This window comes from Triturus cristatus, chromosome 6 (genome assembly GCF_964204655.1).
Source record: "Triturus cristatus chromosome 6, aTriCri1.1, whole genome shotgun sequence".
Taxonomy (NCBI): Eukaryota; Metazoa; Chordata; class Amphibia; order Caudata; family Salamandridae; genus Triturus; species Triturus cristatus.
In genome coordinates this window covers 1,082,957,355-1,082,984,025 of record NC_140589.1, presented here as the reverse complement: position 1 = coordinate 1,082,984,025, position 26,671 = coordinate 1,082,957,355, and the positions used below count along the sequence as shown (strand labels likewise).

The 26,671-nt window shown below is 43.8% G+C and overlaps 1 protein-coding gene across 5 annotated transcripts in view; it reads right to left on the bottom strand.

Annotated features, from left to right (window-relative positions):
• PHF10 (PHD finger protein 10) overlaps positions 1-26,671 on the bottom strand; it is a 963,279-nt gene that overhangs the window by 715,524 nt on the left and 221,084 nt on the right. For all 5 annotated transcript variants that reach the window (XM_085611960.1, XM_085611958.1, XM_085611959.1 and 2 more), the window contains exon 4: positions 23,790-23,873. In XM_085611960.1, coding sequence (XP_085468086.1) covers positions 23,790-23,873 — 84 coding nt within the window. The remainder of the gene's footprint in view (positions 1-23,789; positions 23,874-26,671) is intronic.

Below are 26,671 nucleotides of genomic sequence, written 5' to 3'. Positions count from 1 at the left end.
GACTGCAGATTCGAAGGGGCCAAGGCAGAGGAAGGGGGTTTTTCTTGTTGCACATTGATACGTATATGGCTGGGACTGGGACTTGTGACTGTTGGGGGTACATGTAGCATGGGTGTTAGGTCGGGGCCTGGGGTTGGGTGACCGCGGGTAACGATTTTGCTCGCATTGAATAGATCCTTGGCCCTCCTCCGATCAACCGTGACATTCTTTTTCTTTTTCTTCTCTTTCTCTTCTCCTACATTTCGGGTACTCTTTTGGGGCGACAGACACACTGCTAGGGGGGGTAGGCCGTAGCCTCTGCATGCGTGTAGGGTGGGGGGTATATTTCCTTATTGGTTTTTTTTTCTATGGGCCTCCTTTTTCTTTCTTTCTTTTCTCTTTTTTCTTCTCCCTTTCTACTCTTTACCTTTCTCGCTTGCTCTTTCCTTTCTTATTTCTTGGGTCGATGGGAGGATTGGGAACTTGTGGGTAGTGCTTGGGGATCGTCATGTGATATGCTTCTTTCCTATCCTGATTTCATTGAGTGCGATTGATTACCTTACGGATAATGCTTGCTGACTCTTCTGATGATCGTTGCCCACTATAGTCCTAACTGCATTGCTCTGATTCGGATCCTTCCAGACCTGTTGCTATGGACTTATTTCAAGACTTTATAAAAATTAAACCTCATCATCCTGGCGCTCGGCGGCACAATTGTGTATAACGTAACTTGGTCTATTCGTGTTTGTACTGATATGCTGCTGAGTTGTATCATTGCTTGCTGATGTGCCTTTTATTGTCGAGGCCGGCCTGCGGGTTGTAGGCCCGTATTTGTCTGCACATACTGTTAAATAAAGGTTTTCCAAAAAAAAAAAAAAAAAAAAAAAAAATTTAGGGGGCATTGCTGTAACGCTGACTTAAAATGGCAGGATCTAGAACAGTCAAAACTCTGCACAAACAGAATTATTTCAACCAATACACTCTGCATTTATTCATGTACAAAGATTTATGGAGAACGCTAGAATGAATATAGTTTGTCATTAGCATTTAAATCCCAAAAAATAAAATCAATAATACATTAACTAAAAATCCTTACCTGAGAAGTGATATTGAAGACTTCAATAAAAAAAAGAGTCTGTAAACATTAAATAGTGATAAATACACATTACTGCCCTCCATAATACTTTTCTCAAAATCTTAATGTTTGTATAATTCTCTTGTGCTCGGCTTGTTCCGAAAGGCTAGCCTTTGACACGTTCTTGCACGCCTAATCATCTGTTGGTTAAGGCAACTAATCCTGTGGTTTCTGCATCATGGTAAATACAGCAAATGTGTTTGAGTATTGTTCAGTAACTTGGAAGCGATATTATGTTCTTTCATTGTATACCTGTAGTACTGCTACACTTCTAATGTTCAATATTTGCAGGTGGTTAATCCCTGCTTGCTCCAATGATTTAGTCAGAAGTTATTAATGAGTTAATAAGCTAGATTTTCAGCATGCAAACCAGTGATCATGCCACTCAATATAATGTAAAATAACACAATCAAGCTGAATATATTTACTCTAATCCAGAATTCAAACAAATTCATTAACTTTGAGAATTTATTAATATAATCTGTAAAACCGGATCATTTTAATGCAGGTAAAAAATCCTCTATTGTGAGGAAAACACTGACTTGACAATAAGGAGTAGCACAAGTATTTTGGAAATCATTAGTTAGAACAATGAAGGGCCATACAAAAAATCCTGAAGAAGGAATCCTAATTCCAAAGTGTGCCGGGGTGTGGCAACGGTGAATACACAGTACAGTCTTTACTATTATTATTAGAAAGACTTTAAAAATAAAATCAATCACGAAGTAGGAAAAGTATGTACAATTACAAATAAAAGCAGACTTCCATTTCTGGAATAATTCTGTGCCTTGTGAAAGTTATTTTGATGAATGTAGATCTTTCCATTTCAGATCAAATTAACACTAAATATAGTACTGAGATGTTTGGTATAGTAAAGTAAGGGGCTATTGTAAATAATTGTCAATTTTGAAATATGTCTATCCACATAATAACTGTGTGAGGGAGGGATATGCATGGTGGTGAGAGACTCAAGTGGAGAATAAAGGAGGTGAATCACTAACTCTGTGATTAGTTCCCCTTTCATGATTCCAACAGTTTCATCATACCATTCTCGTCACTTTGACTCATTAAGCACTTACTTCCATTATCGGCTCTCAGATCAATCACCTCTTTATGAGCTTTCAATGATTCCTGAAAAGCCTTGGCAGTCCCCACAACTTTGTCACTTGGCAGTCCCCTACTTGCTCTATACATCTTCCCAATGTGGGTGGACCTCAGCACAGCTGGAAGCAGAACAGTTGGGTGTACCTCTAAAGACTTCAATATTTGTGCACATGCTGTAGATTCTTCCTTCTCTGGAGAGGTTCCAAACAAGTCCAGGTTCAGGATCAGTAAGATTACATACTTAAAAGAATCTCATGTGTAATTCAAACTGTAAAATAACCTACACTCCATCTCAATGTGTTCTTTCTGCATGGAGCTTGAATGATCTTTTTACTTCCACTTTCCTTTCTAGCTTTTAGGATTAAAAAACATAATTTTTGAAGGCCTTTACAAAAGGCTGTAGGTTATAATTCCTTAACTCAGCTGGAAAACTCAAAGTTCAGTTGTTAAAAGCACAAGATATATCTGTGTATTGCTTCATTTTATTTTTGACAAGCTGTGCGGGCCAGATCTACATGACAAGGCATTTCCAGGGGTTGTATGACTGCAGAGACACTTTCTTACATTCATGTAAAATGATGATCCATTGAACATCAGTGGGGATGCTACTGCCTGCAGAAAGAGTGAATCAGGAGACAAATAACATTTAAGACTGTATCTGAATCAAGAGGATGATGAGGACTTACTGGGTAAGCAATTCATTCCATTTATCAGTTTCTAAATAGAAGAAGCCTCTCCCTCCCATTTCAGCAAATCGGTAAGCGGTAGATCGTAATAAACTTGTATCAGATGATCTCAACAGCCGCTTATTTATTATGTACAGCACTTTTTTTCCCAAAGAATAGAAGCATGAAAGAGTGCACATGCATTTAAATACAAGGTGCATGCATATCAAAATAACAGTCCTCCACTTTAAGCCAGTGTAGTTCTCATCTACCAGAGAAAATATTATTGGTCTATGGAGTCACTTGCAAGCCTGAGCCAAGAACTCTGGCAATCCATAGCTTGTGAGTAAAGTTTTGGACACACATGAGGATGTTTGCATAGCCAAAGCATGAGCGAAGGCGATTACCACAAGGGGAAGCTGAGCAATAGATTGCAGACTGTCAGTAAACTCTAAAAGCTGTTGTAGGGAGCTGGCTCTGTATATACTATATACCAAAGGGAGGTATAGGGTGCACAGAGTCCAGTGGATCCCCAGTGGTATAGCAAAGACTAAAGTAGATAATACCTCACTCTTTTTTGTGGTAGTGTGATTGAGCAGTCAGGCTCATCAGTAGGGTAGTGTTAAGCATTTGTTGTACACACTCAGACAAGATATGATGTCACACACTCAGACTGAATCCAGAACAATTGTTTGTATAAAAAGTTATATAATTTTATTTCCAGAAACAAGGTATACTTAGTAGCAGCTAAGTGATACTTTTCATACAATGTTACCGTTAAGCCTGGGCGGAGTTAGAGGAGAAGTGACAAAAAAAATTCTGCCACACTATGCGGAGTTCTGCGAGTGGCAGAGTGTGTTAGTGTTATGCCGTGCGTGGTGATTTTGAGCACCAGGCGTTTGTCTTGTGTAAAATCATTGCGAACGGCACCATGACCGCGCAAGAGGACGCAGCTTCCTTTCTGCTGCTAGAGTAGATTTTCTACTCGAGCTGCAGCTTTCTCAACGCGAACGGATGGTTTCTCAATGTGTGTGGTCGTGGCCTGCCACAACCACTCACATTGAGAAATCCGACCACCTGCATTGAGAAATTTCACCAGGAGGTTGCTTTTCCTCAATCGCGCTTGCCAACTAGACCTTAGCGAGCAAAGAAAAATCTCGCCGCAAGGTGGATTTTCCTCGCTCACTCTCACCAACTTGACGTGGACGAGAGCGAGCGAGGAAAAAAACTCCACTCCGCGGAGCAGAGTTTTTGGGCAACCCTGTGTGCTCCACGGAGTGTGAAAAACTCTGCAAACCGAGAGGAGTTCACCGTCCAGGGTTAGTTACTGTTCCCAATATAGTGAATAATGAATTTGTAGCAACATTCACATTAATTTTTCATTGGAGAAAGCAATTTGTAAACTAGTAAAAAATGCTTGTAATTAGTTTGATTACTTTACGATTACTTTCTGATTACTTGTCTAGTTTGATATGAACCACACTCATAACAGTTTGCACAACACAGGACATTTGTAAGCAGGTTAACTCTTGTGCAAACAATAGGTTACTGTTTGTGCAGTACAAGACAGTTCAACACAAAATAATTTTCTGACAAAACCCACCAACAGTCCTATGGGTAAAACGGAAGTGTTAAGTCACAGGTGAGTAAAACGGTTTTGGAATCAGAGCTTTGGGGGGTAGAACCAAGGTTCAAGTTGGCACTCAAGAGGCACCATCAGCGGCACTAGGGTGGCCGGATGCAGAATGGCAATGTTAGCCAATGGGGACTGCTCACAGGCATGCCACTCAAATCGCTGGAGCCAAGCTCCTAGGGTTAAGGTCAGGGCTAAGGGGGTCCCAGGTTAGCAACAAGTCCACACCACCAGCAGCGCAGGGGCGGCCGGGTGCAGAGTGCTTAGGTGGTGTTGAGAGCCCAATGCAATCCTATGGAGGTTGCCGGTTTTTGATTTTGGCTGCAGGCTCGGTCCAGGAAGTCTTCCGGGAGGAACCAACAGCTGGGCACGTAAGTTGTAGGGCTCGGCAACATAGGTGCACCTCAGGTCCTCATCTCCAGGGTGAAGGGCAACGAAATTCAGGGGTGTCTTTTGAGGTCAGATTTCACCTTACCAGGCCACTTGCAGTTGGGGAGGGGGGTCTCCGTGCAGAGGCTGCAGGCGACGTCAGGTGTCCTGGAGGGGTCAACCTACGTGGCCGCGGTCTCAGGAGCACTGGGGGCCCTCGCTGGAACCAGTGGGTACCTTGGACTCAGATCGTAGGCAACAGATGCAGTGGTGGTTCCAGGCATTAATTTTCTTCATCCTCAGCAGGCTCAGAGTCTTTCTTTGAAGTTTCTTTTGAACAGAGCTTCTGCTTGCAGAAGATCCGGTCTTTGATGAAGGCAGTCAGTACTCCTGGGGGTTTTGGAGGTCGCTGGCTGCAGGACAAGTTGACTTTTGGCGCAGGATTTCTGGAAACTGCAGACGGGCCAGTAGGGCTCTACAGTCTTCTCTGCTGTGCCACTACTTACGTCCTCCTTCGTAGGTTGCAGGAATCTACCATACTGGGCTAAGGGCTGCCCCCTAAATACAGCAATTATAGGCATTATAGGGGTCTCTAGGTAGTAGCCAATGGGCTACTTATCTTAGGGTGACTACACCCTTGATGTACTCACCCCAGGTGGTGGAGTGAGCACATTCCCTAAACCTGATTGAGGGATGTCCTCCATCAGGAAGATGGCAGGCACTTAGGAGTGAGCTTCACCTCGCCTCCCCCACCTGAGGGGTGGGGTTGGCACAGGTGGGCTCACCTCCCGGGCGTGCTGTGTGCCACCTGTCTTCCAGACGAAATTGGGGGAGAAGCTAGGAAGGGGGCCTCCTCCTGGTAGCAGGAGGGGGGTAGTCGCAGTGCAAAGGTGTCAGGGCGGAGAAGCTAGGAAGGGGGCCTCCTCCTGGTAGCAGGAGGGGGGGTGTCGCAGTGCAAAGGTGTCAGGGCCTTTGAAGCTGCTCAGCCCTTCCCGACCTGGGGGAGGTGTTAAGACCTTCGCCCAGGAAAGGCTTGTATCGTGGTTGCAGGCTGGTGTTTACCAGTCGGGGAACCCACCAGAGGCTGGTTTGGTTTAGGGGTCTCCTCTAGAAGGGACCCCTGAGTGCCAGGGGTAATAACTCTGACACTCTAATCAGGGAAGGTTTAATATCCTGAGATGTTTGATACCAAACATCCCAGGATTCAGAAAAGCCATTATGGTGCTGTGAAACTTGTAATGACAAGTTTCCAGACCATATGCTCTTATATGGCTTTACTGCACTTATATTATGCAAGAATCGGCTTAGATATTATAGGGGTCTATTTGCTCATGCCGATAGGTCCCCACATGAGGTATAGTGCATCCTGCCTTAAAGGTGACTTACCTATGCCTCATGCAGAGACTGGTAGGCATGGCAGACAGAGATGTGTGCCGTATCGACTCTTCACTTTTAGTCCCACCAAAACACGCAGGGTGCAATGGCATGTCGACTCTTCACTTTTAGTCCCACCAAAGCACACAGGGTGCAATGGCAGTGGTGCATTTTTGTGGTGAGAGGTCTCTGAGGGTACCATAATACATGCTGCAGCCCTCAGAGGTCTTTCTCTGGCTACCAGGCCCTTGGTACCACAGGTACCCCTTACAATGGGCTTAAAGGTAAGACAAAGTTGTGCCAATTGTGGGAACAATGGTACAGGTTAGGGAAAGAACATTGGCCCTGGGAACCTGATTGGCAGGGACTCAGGGCACACGCAGTCGAAGTGCATCAGAAATATGCCAAAAAGTGTGGGGGGGTTACTGCAACAGAATCCCACTTTCCTACAGCTGTTCTTAGAAATAAGAACATTTTTGTCAACGACAACCCCAAAATTTTTCATTTTAATGGTAGCACTGAAATTTGAAGAAGAGATAGGTGGAATCATCCACATTTATTCCAAAGTATGCAATTGATTCTGGGCTCAAAACAGGATTACTTCAAGTTTGCCTTAGTTGAGCTAAAGACGGTTACTGAACATCTAAGATGTTAAATTCTCAAGGCAGAATAAAAAAGAAAAGAAAAAGACTTTTATTGGTGAAGATTCCCATTCAGACGTCTGTATTTTATGCTAACAGTCATCGACACATATAAACATTAAGGAGGCAGGGAGATAATGGAAGACCTCGGAGGACAAAGCATATCTAGGTGGGGGCTGGAGCATGGAATTATTCCAATTTGACCAAAGTGGAAAAATAACACAAACAGGATAGGGACCAATTCAATGAGGATTCAGTCACCACTCCAATTTCATGAAGTCTTCATAGTAAGATGGGATAATCAAATGTCGTTTAAACTGCCAAGAGGTCAAGAAGCATCCTGGTCCACTGTCTAATGCGGCAAGTCATATTAAGCAATGAAGTCACTGTACCATACACAGGTCTTACGGGGCCGAACCCAGAGGTTTTGCAATATGCTTTTTCAGTTTCCTACTAACCACTTCTTCCAGCACTTTGCTCATTACAGGAAGGCCATGCTACGTACTATTTGAAAGCTGCTCAGATGGGATGGATGTAGGTTAGGTGTTTTCAGTATTGGAACTGGGATGGCCATATTTAAAATGCTGGAAGGGCAGGTATTAACGATTGGTGTTCTGAATATCAATGATCAGGATAAGATCCCAGAATATATTCTAATATTAAAGTACAACAGGTGTTATCTGTGTGTTTTGGTTTATCAGAGGTAGCTTCAATGTCAGACTGTACAACCAGCTAGAATTTAAATTGGGGCACATATGGAAGTGAATAGAATAATGTTATAGACCCATCTGGATTAACCCTACCTGTAATTTTCATTCTGACAGGTGCCACTTTTTCTTGAAGAAAATAGGCAACACTACTTAGAATCTCTTGTGAATGTATGGAGAAAGGATGCCTTTTCAGGGTCTTTGAAGACCCTTAAAAGAATGAGGAGCAACCTAAATTGACCACATGTTGTATATTAGTGGTAGGTTTGTAGTCTGGATGGTTGGAATTTTGTTGATCAATTGCTTGTTACTTTCTAGCTCGGCATGGATGGCACTTACTGTGCTAATTCTAAGCTTTTTGATTACCCTCTTGAGGCTTTAGACAACTGAGTCGTCCATTTTGCACACAACAGCCAGAGACCACTGAAACAGAAGGTTAGATCTACATATCAAGATTGGTGCATTGCATTAATTTTTCTGGCACCTCTGTCCCAGAGTCTCAAATGGAGTTTGCACAAACCAAAGCAAACCTGAGACATTCAAAATATAGCCAAGTGCTCACAAGTTCTGTATCACAAAAGGACACAGACTCTACGGCTCAATGCAAATAAGACACAAATTGTACAGTTGTAGCATACTGTTGTCATCATTTCTTGTATGTCTGAACTGATGTCTGTGGACAGTGAGTGATTCAATGTCAAAATCACTATAACCCAGGACAGTCTAGTATCAATGGTTATGCAAAAATGAATGCAGTAGTATTAGTGGCTCAGTGATGCCAGTGGTAAGCACCAGTACAAACAAAGTGTACTGCCTGGTAATCTCTCGCTATATAAGTATTCACAAGCCTTTAAGCGGCAATCTGTTGCTTGAATTTTACCAGTCAGAACTCTATTTTCTTCCATCCACAAGTGCGATAGAAGAGGTTAGTCTTGTTGCTATTCTTGTAAAATCTCTTTATTGGAGTGATGATTTTCTGTTCTCTTCACTCAGCAGCAGTAAAGATCTGATTAAGTAGCCACTGTATTTCCCTTTGAAAATGATTTTACCCAATAGAAAGTACAGCTCATCATGAAACACTACATTTACTGAAATATCGCATTCATAAATGCTAGAAGGGGGGATGTGGCTTCTGCACTGAACAAGATGGTGACGGACCCATGAAGCTCCGTCACAACACTGGTCCATTCCTTCATCCTGGAATCGCAAGTTGGAGCTTTCCTGAGCACATTTAGACCGGCTTCTCCTGGCAGAATGTTTGTTACAGTGGGACTTTCTTTCCTGCTTCATGGTGCAATATACAACTGCTACCGAGTATCTCTGAATTTCAAGGGAGCAGGCGTTGTTTTGTGTGGCGTGTTGTATGAGTTTTTCCCTCTTGTCATACAAACGCAGTAAATTTCTGATGGATACATCTGCCTGTGGATTCCTCACCTTATGAATATCCCGTGTGTTAGACCTGGCACCTTGGCGTGAGTCTCCCTTCCACTTTTTGTCGCTGTGCCTCATGTGTTTTGCTGGTGTTAGCTGCTCAGAGCACTGTGCCACTGCCAACCAGTGCCACAGTGCAAGTGCTCCCTATTTAAAATGTATATGTTGGTTGGATTCCATGATTGGCTTATTTGGTTTACTGTCAGACCCCAGTAAAGTGCACCAGGAGTGCCCAGGGCTTGTAAATACAAATGCTGCTGGTGGGCTTGCAGCACTGGTTGTGCCACCCACAGAAGCGGCCTAGGAAAATGTGTCCAAGGTCTCCCATTGCAGAACCTGCGTGCAGTCTGGTACTGTCATGCTGACTGGGCAAGTACACCCACTTCCCAGTCCCTAAACCTTCCCTTAACTTCATATTAGTCACCCCTATGATAGGCCCAAGGGCAGGGTGCATTGTAAGCATAAGGTAGGACAAGCCCTGATGTGTGTGGCATGTCCTAATAGTGAATTACAGCCATTTTCGTTTTTCACTATTGCAAGGCTACCTGTTCCCATAGGCCAGAAAGGGATGTTAGAATGGTTACATCCTATGATCCTAAACAGACCCAGGGAACATGGTAGAAATTAGAGTTTAGTATGCCTGAACTCAGAATAATAAAATACATCTTTTAGTAAAGTTTATTTTAATATTCTGCGTTTGCAAATACCACTTTTAGAAAGTTGGTATTTGCTTGCCTAACCATTTCAGCCCGCCTCTGCTATGATGTGTATCTGCCTGTCTGGTTGGTGTGAGTGACAGGGCTGGGGAAACCCAGAGGGGCAGGGCTAGGTAGCCTGGTGGTGAATAGAGAGATTGACATCCAGATGGCTGGGAGGAGTGCACCTGGTCTCTGAATAGGGCTGTGCTCTGCCACCACAATGCTGGCTCCACCTCCTGTGGAGCGGCTTATGTCTCTGCCCTGCACCCTGAATAGAAAGGCAGAGTCATGTCAACAAAGTGTTCAAGAACTGGTTTGGACTGGGCAAAGGCCCCTCTACCCCAGAGGAACAAAGGAATTAGGGGTATAAGTATTGGGACCCTGCTCCCAAGAAATTAGATCCTGCTTGACAAGAAGAACCTCTGCCTGACGAGAAGGAACCGGGAAAGCTGTAAGGAGGAGTACTGTCCCTGACCTGGGGGATTGGCCTGCAGTGGTTGCCTTGCTACTGAAAGGAGAGGAGAAAGACTACAAAGACTTTACTTCAACTTCTGCTTCAAAAGATCTCCAAGGGCTTGGAATAGAGCTTGCCTCCTGCTGACGTCTCAGGAACAACAGACTTCACCCCCCAGCTCCCCAAAGTTCTTTGGAAGTGCCTGCTGCTGTTGTTGGGCCTTCTGAGGGACTGCGTGTCGCAAGGAGCTGGAAGCGCGACTCAAGAAGGAGAAGCGTGCCGCCGTCGGAACTGCTTTCGTCGCATCGCGTAAAGGGTGTCGCCGCTGGAGCATCGCATCGAGCGGAAGCGTCTCGCATCATCCAAGAAGTGTCTTGCAACGCCAAAGAAGCGTGTCGCCATCGCAGCCATCGTAGCTGACCCATCGCACCGCATCAAGAAAAGCGCCTCGCATCCACGGAGAAGCGTGCCGCCGTCGGAGCTGCTGTCGTCGCATCGCGTAAAGGGGTGTCGCCGCTGCAACACTACATCGAGCGGAAGCGTCTCCCAAACGTCAGAGAACAGTGCCGCTGCCAAGGCCACTGTCGTCACATCGCGTAAAGGGTGACGCCGCTGCAGCTGACGCATCGAGTCGAGTCTTCTCGCAACATCGGAGAAGCGCAACGCATCTGGAAGATCTTCACGTCTATTTCTTTGCACCAAAAACGTAATTGCAGCAACATTGTGCAACACTTTCGTTGCCCTGCGTGTCGCATCTAAAAGGTACATTGACTTAGTGTCGCATTTAAGAACTTAAGAGAACTAAGCAAACTTCTACCATCTAAAGTAACAGTATTGTGTATTTTTGTTGTTTAATGGTCTTGTGGTAACTCTATATAAAGAATCCTTATTTTTAATATAAAACCTGTGTGGTGCCCATTTGTAGTGTTGTCACTTGGTTACTGTAGGTGTTCACAAATGCTTAACCTATAACGCTCTGAGATAAGCCTTGTCTGCTCGCGCCAAGCTACCTAGAGGGTGAGCAGGGGTTATTTTAGGAGTGTAACCCCTTACCCTGACTAGAGGAAAGGTTCCCTGCTTGTTACAAGTACCTACCTGTGCCAACCAGAGAACCCGGATTCTAACACCGTGCCAGCATTCCGCGGACTAGGACGTCGGCTCCGCTCGCGACTCCACATGACGTCACTGGAGCCATAAGAGAGCCTCGTCAACTTTAACTGTTGCTGTTGCGATGTAGTCTTCAAGGAAGTCTGGGTTTAAGCCATGTGGGGGTCACATGTCCATCACTGACCCCCACGAAGATTGCTTATGGTGCTTGTCGTCGGATCACGACGTGGAGGACTGTTCCTGTTGCAGGAAAATGAATCCAAAGACGCTTAAAGAACGGGAAGCTAAGGTGTTTCTGGCTAAGGCGAAGAAAGAAGGAAGAGGGCGTAAAAGAGATAAGTCGAAGTCGTCGACTTCATACATCAAAGTCGAGAAGACATAAGACAAAAAGAAGACATGATCTTGGCGCCGATCGACGAAGGTTAAGGCTTTAAGGAATCCTTCGCCTGCTCCTTGACATCACCGTAAAGACTTTGTATCTCCTTCACCCTCGCCTTCACCTCGTGCGACTCCGGAGAGGTCTCCTTCGCCTAGAGGTGCTCCGGAGCAGTCTCCGGCGCCGAGGGATTCACTGGCTTCTGAAGCAGAGTTGGTGCAGGATGACCCATCTTCTCCTGTGCCTGAAAATGAACCGGTGGATTCAGCAGTGGATCCGATTGTTTCGACATCGGATACTCTTCGTTTGGATACTGGCTCGAATCCAAATCTACAGTTCCCGACTCCAGGTTCGGATCCGTCGCATTTTTAATGCAATGTACGGAGTGTTAGCAAGGGCGGCTTTCCCATCTGGAGCACCTTCTGGTCCCATGGGTCAGCTGGCTTTCAACTTGGGCGTGCCTCAGCACTATGCCCAGGAACCCTTCGTGCTTTTCATGCCGATGGCGCCGTCATGGCAGTTTCCGGCGCCGAGAGTCTCGATGCTGTTGATGGAATCCCTGGCGCCGTCTGGCGAGCCTTCCTCTCGGCCTCGTGCGGATCTCATGCCTCCTTCAGAACCTCCTTTGTCGCCGGCTCCAAATCAGTCGGCGCAGTGTACGTCGCCACCGACGAGGCATCCGCGGTTTTGTTCAAGTAGAGAGGCACAGAGACTGTTGGAAGAGGAGCAGTATCACAGAGAGGAAGTAGAAGAGGATGAATTGGAAGAGTCTCTAGATGAATTTGAGGGAATTCAGGAGGCAAGTGGATTGGACACCTCCCCTGAGTGGGAACTCTCTTCAACAAGGGCTTCTCCTCCTCAAGAGGTAGCTCCTTACCATATGGTTATAAGAAAAGCTGCGGAGCTTTTGGATTTACAGTTACCTACTGCTGAATATAAGCCAAATTTGTTAACAGAGGTCTTGCATTCACCTTCTTCTACAGTTGAGCCTCTGTTACCCTTTAATGAAGCCTTATTGGAGCTTATCCTCGAGGTTTGGCGTAAACCACTCTTCGCCTGCTCTTTCTAGAAAATATAGGACTGCACCAGGGGATCCACTATTTCTCTCTTCTCATCCATCTCCAGAAAGTTTGGTGGAGCAGGCTTCTTGTTCCAAGCAATCTTCAGGTGCTTTTCCTCAGGCCCCAGCTGATAGGGACTCTAAGAAAATGGAGCAGTCAGCTAAAAAGGTCTTCTCTTCGTCTAGCATGGCACTGAATTCGACCTTATCTACCTTTCTCTTGGGCCGTTATATACATGCCTTGATGGACTCTGCAAAACAGTTGGCCCCCAAGTTTCCTGATGAGGAGAGGGGAAACTTTATGGAGGTTCTTTCGGATGCTCAGGCTGCAGCTAGACAGGTTATTCAATCAGGCCTGGATACGGCTGACTCAGTGGCCGGGGTTATAGGCTCCCCCATAGCAACAATAAGGCAAGCTTGGCTTCGATCCTCTGGCTTTTCCCCTGATGTCCAGGCTACTCTTTTTTGATTTGTCCTTTGACCGGTCTAAACGCTTCGGGGAAAAGGCCGATTCGGCTTTACAAAGTTTTAAGGATAGCAGAGCCACGGCAAAATCTTTGGGATTGTAAACCCAGTCGAGGGGTTTTGGCTACAAAAAAATATAGTGGCTTTGGAAGATCTTCCTTTCACAACTTCCGTCAACCTCAGCAGCCACAGCAGAATTCACTCTAGAAGTCTTATAGAGGAAGAGTCAAAGGTCGCCAACGTGGTTCTGCCCGCAATCTCTCCTCCTCCACTTCTGCCGCCTCCTCTTCTGCCTCCCCCGCTCCCTCTGGTACCGCAGGGAAGCAGGCCTAAATCCCCCATCCTGGATCATTTGGGTCCTGTAGTGGGTTGGCTGTCACTTTCTACAGGGTTGGAAGTCGGTCACGTCGGACCTTTGGGTTTTAAACCTTGTAGAGAATGGGTGCGCCCTTCCCTTTCTGGAATTTCCTCCTCCTTACCCCCCTTGCCAAGGTTTTTCTTCAGAGTAACATTTGCTTCTTCTACATAAGGAGGCCCTTGCATTACTTCAAAATAGAGGTGGTTCCAGAGCAGGAAAGGGGTCAGGAATGCTACTCCCGGTATTTCCTGTACCCCAAAAAGGATGGCAGGTTACATCCGATTCTGGACCTCAGGGTCTTGAATTTTTATCTGAAGCAGGAGAAATTCAAGATGCTGACCCTTGCTCAGATTCTTCTGGTGCTGCAGCAAGAAGACTGGATGGTGTCGATCAACTTACAGGATGCGTATTTTCACATCCCCATTCTGAAGTCGCACAGGACGTATCTCCGTTTTACGGTAGAGTCACAGCACTATCAGTTTGCAGTCCTCCCGTTTGGTCTTACTACTGCACTTCGAGTCTTCACAAAGGTGATGGCAGTGGTGGCAGCTCATCTCAGAAGGTCGGGGATTCCTGTGTTCCCCTATCTGGACGCCTGGCTGCTCAAAGCGGAGTCGCCAGAGATGGTGCTTCATCATCTGCGAGTAACATCTCAACTGTTGTTCAACTTGGGTTTTTCAATCAATGTGCCCAAATCTCACCTGGTGCCCTCTCATCGCAACCTGTTCATAGGGGCGGTACTGGACACTACTGTGTGTTGAGCTTTTCCTCCTCCTCAAAGAATTCTCGACATTCAGGAGAGGATTCCTTTGTTTTACGATGGAGCGGTTGTTCCGGTCCTGAAGGTCCTTTGCCTGCACGGTCTGTTCGCTTTCTGCATTCTGTTGGTCAGTCATGCGCGCTGGCACATGAGGGCGTTCCAGTGGTGCCTCCGCAGACAGTGGTTTCAACACAACAGAGATCTCAGGGAGTCAGTCAGAATCTCCAGAGACGCTGCAGCGGAGATGACTTGGTGGAGTGTGCAGGGCAACCTGTCTCAAGGCAAACCCATTCAGCTTCCTCCGCCGGTGGCCACAGTGATCACGGATGCCTCCACTCTAAGGTGGGGTGCTTATCTGGGGGATCTGCAGGTCAAGTGTCTTTGGTCTCCAGAGGAAAGGTTGCTTCACATCAACCTTCTAGAATTGCGGGCGATATTTATGGCATATTGAAGTTAGATCTAGTCCGTGTTGATGAGGCACAGCAGATGGCTTCATTAATGAAGGGAAATCCGATCCGGAGCACACTGGAGTGCTTTTAAATATCACAGCGATGTGTACTTAATCACTGTGATCCTGATGAAATCATATGGAGCTGCGGAGCCCACTGTGGGTGAAGAGTGAAGCAAGCATGGACTGCATGCCCCAGCATACTTTGCGAGCGCGCTGAAATTATGAAGTGCGCACACCTGAAGCAGCTACTACTAAAGTCAGCTGAATCATGGGGCTGCCAGGAGCCTTGCAAATCCGCACATCCATTGCCTAAGAAAAAGGAGCAGACAGCTCTGAAACGCGTTGGCCACAAGGAAAAATGACGGACTAGATCTAACTTCAATATGCCATTAATAAATGAAGAATGCTTCCTAATCTGCTGTCGAGTGCTTTTCCGAATGCAGAGCATTTTGAAATAAAATAAATAGGCACGACAGCTTCGTCGTGGGAAGAGCACCACCTGTTAATAGGAGAAAGAGGGGCCGCCAGCAGGAAATTCCGTGTTGAAGAGGCACAGCAGATGGCTTCATTAATGAAGGGAAATCTGATCCGGAGCACACTGGAGTGCTTTTAAATATCACAGCGATGTGTACTTAATCACTGTGATCCTGATGAAATCATATGGCGCTGCGGAGCCCACTGTGGGTGAAGAGTGAAGCAAGCATGGACTGCATGCCCCAGCATACTTTGCGAGCGCGCTGAAATTATGAAGTGCGCACACCTGAAGCAACTACTACTAAAGTCAGCTGAATCATGGGGCTGCCAGGAGCCTTGCAAATCCGCACATCCATTGCCTAAGAAGAAGGAGCAGACAGCTCTGAAACTCGTTGGCCACGAGGAAAAATGACGGACTAGATCTAACTTCAATATGCCATTAATAAATGAAGAATGCTTCCTAATCTGCTGTCGAGTGCTTTTCCGAATGCAGAGCATTTTGAAATATTATAATATATATATATATATATATATATATATATATATATATATATATATATATATATATATATATATACTGTTACGGCAGAAAATGTAGCTAAATTAGACTCCTCTGCCACCCCCTTACTCTGATCTTTTTCTAAATATGTTGGATCATTAACTCACATGTTATAAATTCTTAGAAGTGCAATATTCAGCTAACTCTGCAAAATATTTTTTATGTCATGATTTTGATTATTTGTCTAATAGACTAATATTATACCTCTTGATTGCATTTGCCTTTAAAGTAATACTTTCTTGTTGGAAAGATTTCTCCAAGTTATCTATAGCCACTTGGTAGAATCTTGTATGTGATGATCATAGGATTCATACTGTAACCTCTTACTATAGCGCCAAAAAGATTAATTCTGATGTATACTGGCTACCTTCCATCAATTTTCTCTCTCTGCACTCTTATTTCTTACATGCTTTTCTTTCCCTCTTGTGTTCTTATATAAATGATCTATCTTCTAGTCTAAAAGTTATCCCGACTTTTTACAATCTATACCCATGTATTAATTTACATGATTGTACTAATATTTCTATTATGAAATTGCAATAAAAATCATTTAACAAAAAATAAATCCATAGCTTCTCACAGGCAAGATGGAATGTAATAATTTACAACTCCTAACATCTATATAAATGACCAAAGTAAGTATTTCTAACATATCAGTTTCTGACAGTATACTGTCAATAACATTGTTAGCGAATCGTTCGTTCTACTTGTACAAAATACTGCATAAAGCCAGACATAAACCAGCATTTTGCCTTGCTACTGCTGGTTTTGTCACACCTTTTGTAAAACGTCATTGGAAGGAGGACTGTGGAATTCATGTAAATATGAAGAAATGCCTAAAAACAAAAATCTTTTTCTGGTTTTAAAAAACATTGTCAGAGTAGTCCATGGCACTGACAGAAACTACCTTCTGTGTAGATGTGCTCCTTGGGAAAGAACAGAATGCAGTTACGCACGGTGAAATTAGCCAATGGCTGACCAAATGCTATATTGGACAGAAAAAAACATACGAATGGTAACAGACCAATGGATGAGGAGAGCTGACACTAAGTATATTACAGAGCAGTGGTAGCCAATCTGTGGTTATTATAGTTAGAATTCCCAGAGAGAGGAATTCCTCATATTTTTGCTAGCTTACAACTTTACGCCCATTTGAAGAATCTCCATAAAACTTTCCAGAGCTATTCCTTTTTCTACATCTGCGGACGAAGGAAAGTTTTGTGGATATTCTTCAATGGGTTGCAAAGAGAAGATGGGGGTCCCCAAATCTAATTTTCTGCCCAATGCATTTTCCATAGACTTTGTACTCACTCATAGCGGCTAAACACCTGGTCAGATATACGGATTCAGACTGTGTCTACCTCAAAAGCGGCATTATTTGGCCAACATCCTGCTGCATTCAGGAATTTTAAACATCGCGAGTCAAAGGGGACAAAGTACAACAGGCGGAGTGAGTACTATCTTTAACCTGCAGTCCTCTATCTATGACCACGAGTATCCTCCAATGTGAGTACATGTGAAAACTTTTAAAATCCCTGATCACGTTTCTCTGTCACACATAGCTGGCATAGACTTTGTACTCACTCATAGCGGCTAAACACCTGGTCAGGTATACTTTAAAATTGGCAGAATAGGGAGGAATGGGGGGGGGGAGACGATAGGGGGTTGTTATTAGTTTGTACTGTTTGATTACATAAAATCCATAAAAAATATAAGGGAAAAATTGTCAGGATTATATGGTGTGCAGATGATTCTTTTGGGTACTACAGGTAAGTATTTTTAAGATGATAAGGCAAGTTAACTTAGAGATAGATGTTGGTGCAGTAGTTTCACAGACATTTGCCCAACTACTGAGGTACACAGCATGGACAAGGCATTATGTGATAGGCTAATTACTGCCTTTACGAAAGGGAAAGGCAGCCATGTTGTTTTAAGTACACTTTGGCTGTATTCTGCATTACTACTAGATATAGCCCCGAATTAGGTTTGGTGTTTTTCCCTACCATTTACCACTTTATTATAATGGTAATAGGGCGGGAAAGATATATATGTTTCAACATTTTATTTTAAACGTGTATGGAGTACCACACTACATATGTTAAAAAAAACAATAGGGTAGTACAGTGAATTAAAAATGTTTAACATATTTAATTCTTTACAAAAATGCTTAGGAGCACTGCAATAATACCTACAAATGAATACACAAATTATTATTTTTTTTTTAAGCGTGGTTCCCCGTAAACTGCTGTAAAAATATATAGGAACACATTTATTTCTCTACCTGTTACCAAGATAGGAAAAAACAATAAAACAAACCTACTATTTACCAACATTCAACACCCTAACCTAGAATGCAGCGAAACTGTGCTGAAAACAGCATGGCTGCCTTTTACATGTGTTTGTTGCTTTTATTTTTAGTATAAATACAGCCGTAAGCCAATCGCATACTGCCTTCTCATCGGTATACTGCGGCACAACATATATAACTATTTGTACACTCATAACTTTAACACACTTACACTATTTACACCTACTACCAAAAATGATAATTTACACCTCACAATCTATATTCCTGCCACATTACATCTACATCCATTCACTCTCACGATAAACCTGTTTCAAGTACCACACTCCACTCCAACCTATTACACTGTCACTCGACTATGCGCTAACCCATTGTACGCCACTGCACTCCATGCTAGTACACTCTATACCGTTCAATTCTACAACACTCCAGTCTTCGCCACTACACTGTAAGCCCCTCCACTCTATATGTTCCTTCACTGTAAGCAAGTCCCCTCTATGCCACTCCACTGCACCTCAATCCAGTCTATAACACTCCACTCTACATCCTTCCACCTCACTCTAGAGTATGTGATTCCACTGTATGCTACTCCACTGTATGCGACTCCACACAATTACACTGTACGTAACTGCAGTTTACCTCACTCCACTGTGCACCACTCCACACTATTCAACTGTACACCATTACACTCTATGCCACCCCAGTGTACAGCACTATATGCCACTCCACTGTACGTTATTCCACTCTATGCCACCCCACAACACTTTAGCCCACTCTACAGCACTATACAACACTCCACTTTACACTACTCCATTTTACCACATTACTCTCCACACTAAGCAACTCTACCATACAAGACTCTACTATACTCTGTACCACTATACCACACAGTACTCCACTCTATGCCCATACACTCTGTTCAACACTCTAAAACACTTTCCAACACTCTAAGACATTCCACTCCACTGTAGTGTACATGACGCTACTCCAATTTCTGACAGTTTACTCTACTCTTCACTAACCTTGTCCACTCTAGTGAACTCCACAGCACTGACCCTTTAGTCCACCATATGCTTTGCCACTCCAGTCTACAACAACCCACTGTACTCCACTCCACTGTACCACACTCTACTGCACACAACAATCTACCTCACTCTACTGTACAACATTCCACTAAATGACACTATACTCAACGACAGTAAAATCTACGATTCAAAACTTTTTTTATTTTTATTAAAATTCAAGGAAAAGGCCAAAGGTTAAGTAAACCTTTGTTATTATTAGAACATTTTATGTAGTCTTCCCAATAAACTTGCACCTTCTCCATGCACTGCTTATACCCTTTTATATATCACTTATAGCAGTTAAATAATAATATTTACAAAAACACTAATGACATTGCACATAACATCATTTGGGAGAACAGAGTGCATGGTAGAGTGGAAAGATATAGTTAATGTAATGTGGCTCTTGAGTTGAATACAGTATGTATGGAGGTGAGCAAGTTATAATAATTTGAAGCGGTTGCATAAATTATATATTAAAGGTATAAGTTTATAATTTTTCATTTTTGTGTAGTTTAAGTTTGGTTTGTAGATAAAGAATAAATAAGGCTATGGTAATTTAAAGGTGGTGAATAAATTATTATGTATTTGAGCTAGAATATTCAGAGTGTCGATGGTGTTGTAGGGTTCCATATAAAGGAGCTGCTCTCCACCTAAACTTGGGAAGTACCCAGGGTTCCCCTGCTTCCATTTTTACATAAGTTATGTGGCACTCTAAGCCCGAAAGGGTTAGTTACAACTCCTCCTGTTACCTCTAGTAAGACCCACACAGCTGGATTGCTGAGAGGTAGTCAGAGGCTACTTCCGCTTCTCCACCACTCTACAAACGTGCCTCCTGGTGCACTACTGGTTGGGGGAAGAAACATATGACCACATTGACAGAGAGCGACGCGAAAGCTTGCTTGATTCATCAGGCAGCATTCATGCTTCATGTATTTTAAATCCCGAGTTTTAAAGTTGCATCGGTACCTATGAGAGAACTGTGAATTGTACGTGTGCTCTTTACGTTTCTTGGCCGGATTCTCGGTCTCGTAGGATAATTCATGCAGGGTCCTTGGTTTGATTACATCTGAGTATGTCTGATTCAGACCATACAAACTACATCGATTTGTTGCTGAAAATGTTTTGCTTGTCCCGATGATGACCTTATAAATTGAATAGGTCGAAACGCCATCGTTTGTCCTTGCCACATATTAAAGAGGAAGTATTTATTGCAATTTCTGTTATCTGTTGGATCTGTTTTGTTTCTTTCCTCTCCCATTGTTTCTTTGTTTACATCGTAAATTGTGTCTTTAGTGATTTTTATTGTGTAACCTTGTAAGCATCCTTTTGTGTACTGTACATTTGTACGGTTGTAGAACTGGTTTGTTTAGTAAAAATATGTTTTTGCATTAATAATTGTGTTTTGATCAATTAGGTTGGGTACCTTTATGATTTTTTGTTGTTTTTTCATGTATACTGTCTTTTAATTCAACTGTGGTTCATTTATGTAAAACTTTAATAGTTTACAGTTGCTTTTTCGTAACTTTATTTTGGACCACTGTAGTTGTTTAATATATATTGGCCCCAGGTTCGGGTAATAGGGTTGCCCCGGTTTGATGTAACCGCTTTCTATTAATGAGGCATGTTCCTCTTTTTCCTTCCAGATACGCCCTTCTCCCAATTAGGGTCAAGGTTCCTACTAACACTGTTCCCAACCAATCCAAGAGATTAGGCAGAATTGGGCTCAGGTACAGTTCTCTCAAATGTTCTTACTGTTTTTTTTTTTTTTTTAAACCGTTTATTACATGTTAAAAAGGTTACAAGTATGGGCCTACAACCATCCGGCCGGCCGCTAGAGTGGCAGAAGCATATGACATACCTACAGTAAGAGTCTCTTGGCGGTGCAGATCGGTAAATCAGGAGATATCAATAGCGCAGGCCACATAACTCCAAGCCCACACTACGGTTTCCTTTTTTCAAAACAGAACAACACGAAAAACCACACCCGCAAGGCAACCCGCCATCCAAAGTGACGGCACGTGCTCCTTAAGTGGGGGATCCCAACCAGCAGCCAAACTCTGAAGAGGGGAATGGGAATAGATCAGGGACAGGGGAACCACATGCCCGTGGCTGGGGGAGGGGGTCGGCTAGGGGGACGGAGCTGGTGAGGCGGCCGGTAGCAGTGGCGGCTCACAAATACCCCCGCGATAGGCGTTCCAGGGGCCCCAGATTTTCACCCACGCCCCAGGCTTACCCCTCGCCACATACACTACCTTTTCACGAAACATACACCAATCCATATGTTCTTTCCAGGCCAACACCGCTGGGGGCCACTGGGATCCCCACAATTGAGCAATGTCGCGCTTGGCTATCATGTATGTTCTTACTGTTTTTAATATACAGCCCAGTTCAATAGTTTATTTTTTCTTAGTTTTAATTCAACAGTCTCCGTGGACCTGGTGCAACTTCACATGCCTTTGCGTCTGACGGCCCTAAGAGCAGTCTAAGTCAAGTCCTTAACCTGAATGTTGTTGTCAGCAGTCCTGTTCGGGCGGGTGGATATATATATACCCTCCACTTGCAAAGGGTGGTCTACTTGCTGCAGGGTCCCAGTGTTGGCTTTTCTGGACAGCACAAACAGAATATAGGAAGGAGCATCTTCATGTTGGCAAGAGATTTGCTGTGGCAGCCGTCTCCCAAGGCAGCCACGTGCCAGCACTCAGTCAAAGGTTGTGGCAGTCTCTAGGTCGGACCTTCTCACAGTGATGGTTTCAGATGAGGGAAAGTCCCTGTTCACATTTGGCTCTCCACACCCAATTCTCCTCTATAGATACTGCAGCAGCACTCGATCGTACCCAAGGCTACCAGGTGACATTTTTGGAAGGGTTTAAAGGCAGTGATGGCTCAATTTGCCCACTTCTTTATACTGACCCCCTGGAATAAATAGTCTGTGGCATGACAGAGGGAAACTCCAAGATTTAAGAGCAATCCATACAGTGTGTCAGCTCATGTCCAAGAATGCATCATGGCAGAGCTATCCAAGGTGCTGAATCCGGAGGACTCAGACCAACCCGTTGAGTTCTGGTAAACAATTAAGTGTTGATGAGCCAGCACTTATGCATTGACTACTGGATGTCAGTACAGTAAATAGGATAGATGTCCCTTGCATTCTTCAAGCTGACAAGCTTGTGGATAAGTTGCGTACAACAAAGTAGATAAGTACTTTTTACCTGACCAGTGGCTAGTGTCAAACTGCCCTGACAATACTTATGAGGAGCATCAGAAAACCTCAGAAAGGTATTAGTTGTTTTACTGAATGGAAAAATGTATGCTCAAGTCACCAAATGCTACACTAGCAAGCCCCCGTAGCCAACCTTGAGCACAGGATAAGGAGTTGAACAATTCTAAATCTAGAAGCAAAAGTCCTGGTTGTCCTGGGCTTGGAGGCCTCTGCAGGTACAAATGAGAGTTCTCTGGGGCCTTAAGAAGCATTGCAGAACAACATGACCAACTATGGGACCATCCTTGACCGACTTGAACTCATAGAAAGAGCCAAAGAAGAATATCTGAACTGGGGTGGCAGCAGACCTGTGAATTGGAAGCAGGTACTTAGCAAGGCACCTAAACTTAGCACCCACGAACAGTCCTTCAATTTACAAATGGATGCTTCAGATAATGGAATAAAATATAACTTAACCCAATGAGAAAGGGAAGCAGCATTTTATGGTCTTTAACAATCGAAGACCTCTCTAGAAGAAGCAGAAATTGTTGCAAGTGAAAAAGGATGATTTGCAATCATTGTCTACAAGGTACTTCAGGCACGATATGCTTGAAACAAGTTAAAGTACACGGACAATAAATCCTTAAGTGGTTGATGGTGATGAAAGGTAAGCCTTCCTCCAAGGGCTGGACTTCACTGTGAAGTACAAGGCAGGAACGCTGAATAAAGGTTTACGCACACTGATGACCAAGGGTCTTTTGGCCATTAAGTGATCCGAGGCAGACTGATTTAAGAAAAGCATGCTGTGGGAACGAAGGTTCACTGCATAGCTTTGTGAAGTTATGTATATCCTGCCATTATTCTTTTTATGAACATAACTGAGTTGAGCTCAACTAGCAGGGGAGACCACTAGAGGCAATTCCTGTGTTTTTGGTTAACCCAAGAGCTACACTATTTTGTCTGACCATTTCTAAAGATGCCAAATGTGCAGATATATCAGGTGGTTCTAGGGTGACATTATAACCAGGAGTAGGTTTACTATTCGCGTTAATTGACAAAGCACTTTGCGAGGAAATCTGTATGAAATTCTACACTGGACGCCAAAAAATGATTTATTTTACAATGAGATGGAAGAGATCTCTTCAGAAACTTTGGGAGTAGCTTTTAAACCTGGTATTATCTGAGGTAAGTCAGGAGTTAAGAATAAAAACAGTAGTTACCCATAAAAAGAAACTGATCATCCTATATTAGAAAACATGCGGGTCTTTCGTGTAAAACTGTCTGCATTACATTGGTGCACAATTTGTTCAAATGATGCCTTTGATGCTTTACACATCATTTTTTGCATCAATGGTTTTAAAAGAGGCATTTTACAAACATGGCAGAAAAATAAGGATTTAGAATTAAACATGATTTACCTAAAGTACACTGCGTTTCTGTGATGACATTCATTTCTCTCAGGTAGAGCTTCTCCTTGTGGGAGAGATCTCGTCGCTCTAAATCTTCGTAAAAAAAGACAAAAGACAAAGTACATAAAAAGCACAGTGTGTCACTGCATCTCAAACAAGAATATGAAGAACACAGATTACTAAAGTGTAGGGTATCTTTATTTTATCATGTAGGTCACTGGACACAGTCGCAATACTCAATATACTTAACACATTTAAATGTAGACAATCCGATACTTCACTGTGATATAAGTTCCCGCAGGCTACATCAAGAAGTCAACCTATGCCTTTCACTCCAAGCCGCTTATCAGTTTTCCCAAAATTAGAATGAGCAGAGGGTCTGCTAATTAGAACATCTTAATTACCAAACCTTATCACAAGAAAGTGAAAACCTGAAATTAGTGTTAGGATCTCTCATGCACCAAGCAATGCATCACCAGTCCTACTATATAGTGTGTATACACAAAGAAAAGACATCTGACTCCCCCTAGACAGCATTCAAGCTCACTCTCCATAGTGATTGAGAGCAAAACGTGCACTTCTATCCAACCCAAGAAATTTACTTATGTTCTTTGGGCCAAAACACACAAAATGTATGTGAGGAATGTCAAGCACAATCGTTTGGTACACAAGTTCAGGTATACCTACTTAACAGTCCACTAATTCACTTATCAATCTATCCGTAGACTTAAACAGTGATTCAAACTCAAACAAACATCAAGTCTACCACAAGCACATTCACATAACTACTCTCTCACATATACTTTCCAACAGTACTTTAGCTTTAATCTGTACACAAAATAAAAGCAATTGCCTTTAAAACTGGGCAAAATAAGCCTGAAGCCTCCTCCAGATATAAAAATAAACCAAAAGTGACATCCTGAACAGGGCACAGAATCCAGGTGTGTTCTTTAATATTGAATTAACCTCCCTTTTATAAAGTCCACTGCCAACCCGGACTGATCCAGAAGAGGACTTCACCATTGGTGACAATATCCAAAATGAGCTCTCATGAGCACAAAGTCATCTGAATCAAGAAAATGATTGAATAGCTGAGCATCAGCATAAGACTATCACATACAGCACCACATGGGCAACAGATGTGACATCAGTATAACTGGAGGTTCACGTGCTGATAACTTCAGTTTCTTTTTTCCGTACCCTCCCCAACATGAGATCTGAAACAACTACCCATTTTTGGCCTTTTCTTCAATGGTTTCTAAAGTTTTTTTAATGCGACAATTTTTTTATTTTTTTTAATTGGGATTTTTTGGGAATTGCATTTCTTGCTGCAGAAAAATGTAAACACCTCCATGGGATATGGCGTGATTCTGTGTCATGCAAGCTTTACCATCACATGGACTGTATGAAGCTATGAAGAGAAGAAGGCAAAATTAATGGTGTATCTTTCAGGGATTACTAGCCTAGATACTCATTCAGAAGGTGAATTTGGTCCAGTTCGTGGAACTATTCTGTAAATGAGGAACCGTTTTCTGCCTGGCACCATGGATCATTGCTGCTTTCTTTTCAGAGAATGTTTGAGTCTGCCTGGGTCCTAGCATCAAGACGCACCAAAAACAGCATCACTTGTTCTCATCCTCTTACAATCAGCACATAAGGATGAAAGATAACTCATCTTCTCAGTAGATTTCTACTTAACAGAAAAATCTTGCTGGCAAGTCTCACATCTGGTTCTTTGTCTAAGTAAATGAATGCTATTCTTTGAGCTATTTGAACAAGTTACTTACCTTCGGTAACAATGCATCTGTAAGAAACATTAGTTAGTTAGATTCCTCACCTTAGAATATCCCCAGGCGTCAGACTGGATCCGGAAGATTTTTCGTCAGCAATAACCCTTGCGCGTCGCTAGGCGTCGTCTGCGGCTCTGCGTCAGTCGTCTGCGTCGTGCGCCGGAATGACGTCGGAGTACTTAGACGCCGCCCTCGCGCGCTGACGTCAGTTCTTGTACATAGCCTTCCGCGCCAGGAACGCAGAGCCATGCAAGATACCGACACTGGTGCCAAAAAATTCTAGGGCCCTGAAAGGGATAGCCTTAACCCTAGATGTCAGTTCGCAGAACGGGGAGGATGGGTGGGTCGGTGAGGAATCTAACTAACTAATGTTTCTTACAGATACATCGTTACCGAAGGTAAGTAACTTGTTCATCTGAAAGAAACACGTTAGTTAGATTCCTCACCTTAGAATAGATACCCAAGCAATACCAACCCCGGTGGTGGGTCTGCGAACCAAGATCCCACCAGAAAGTCCTGGAGGACAGAACGGCCAAAGAAGCCATCCCTCCGGACTTGGCTGTCCAGGCAATAATGCCTGGCAAACGTGTGCAGCGAAGCCCACGTTGCTGCCTGACAGATGTCCTGCAAAGGGACCCCCCGTCCCAAAGCAGTAGTAGCCGCTGTGGCCCGAGTAGAATGGGCGCGCAGCCCAACAGGCGGTTCCTTTTTTGCCAAGGAATAACAGATGTTTATACACAAAACGACCCACCGGGAGATGGTCCGTTTGTGTACAGCTTTTCCCTTCTTTGCACCCACGTAGCCAACGAAAACCTGGTCGTCCACCCGGAACTGTTTAGTGCGGTCCAAATATAAGGAGAGCGCACGTTTTGGTTCCAGACGGTGGAGCCGCTCTTCCTCTTTGGAAGGATGCGGAGGCGGAAAGAAGGTGGGCAAGGTGACAGACTGCCCAAGATGAAATGGAGTCACCACCTTCGGTAGAAAGGAAGGACGAGGCCGAAGGACAACCTTGTCCGGATGAACAGATAGAAAAGGAGGCTTGGACGATAGAGCCTGGAGCTCACTCACCCGTCTAGCCGAGGTGATGGCTACCAGGAAAGC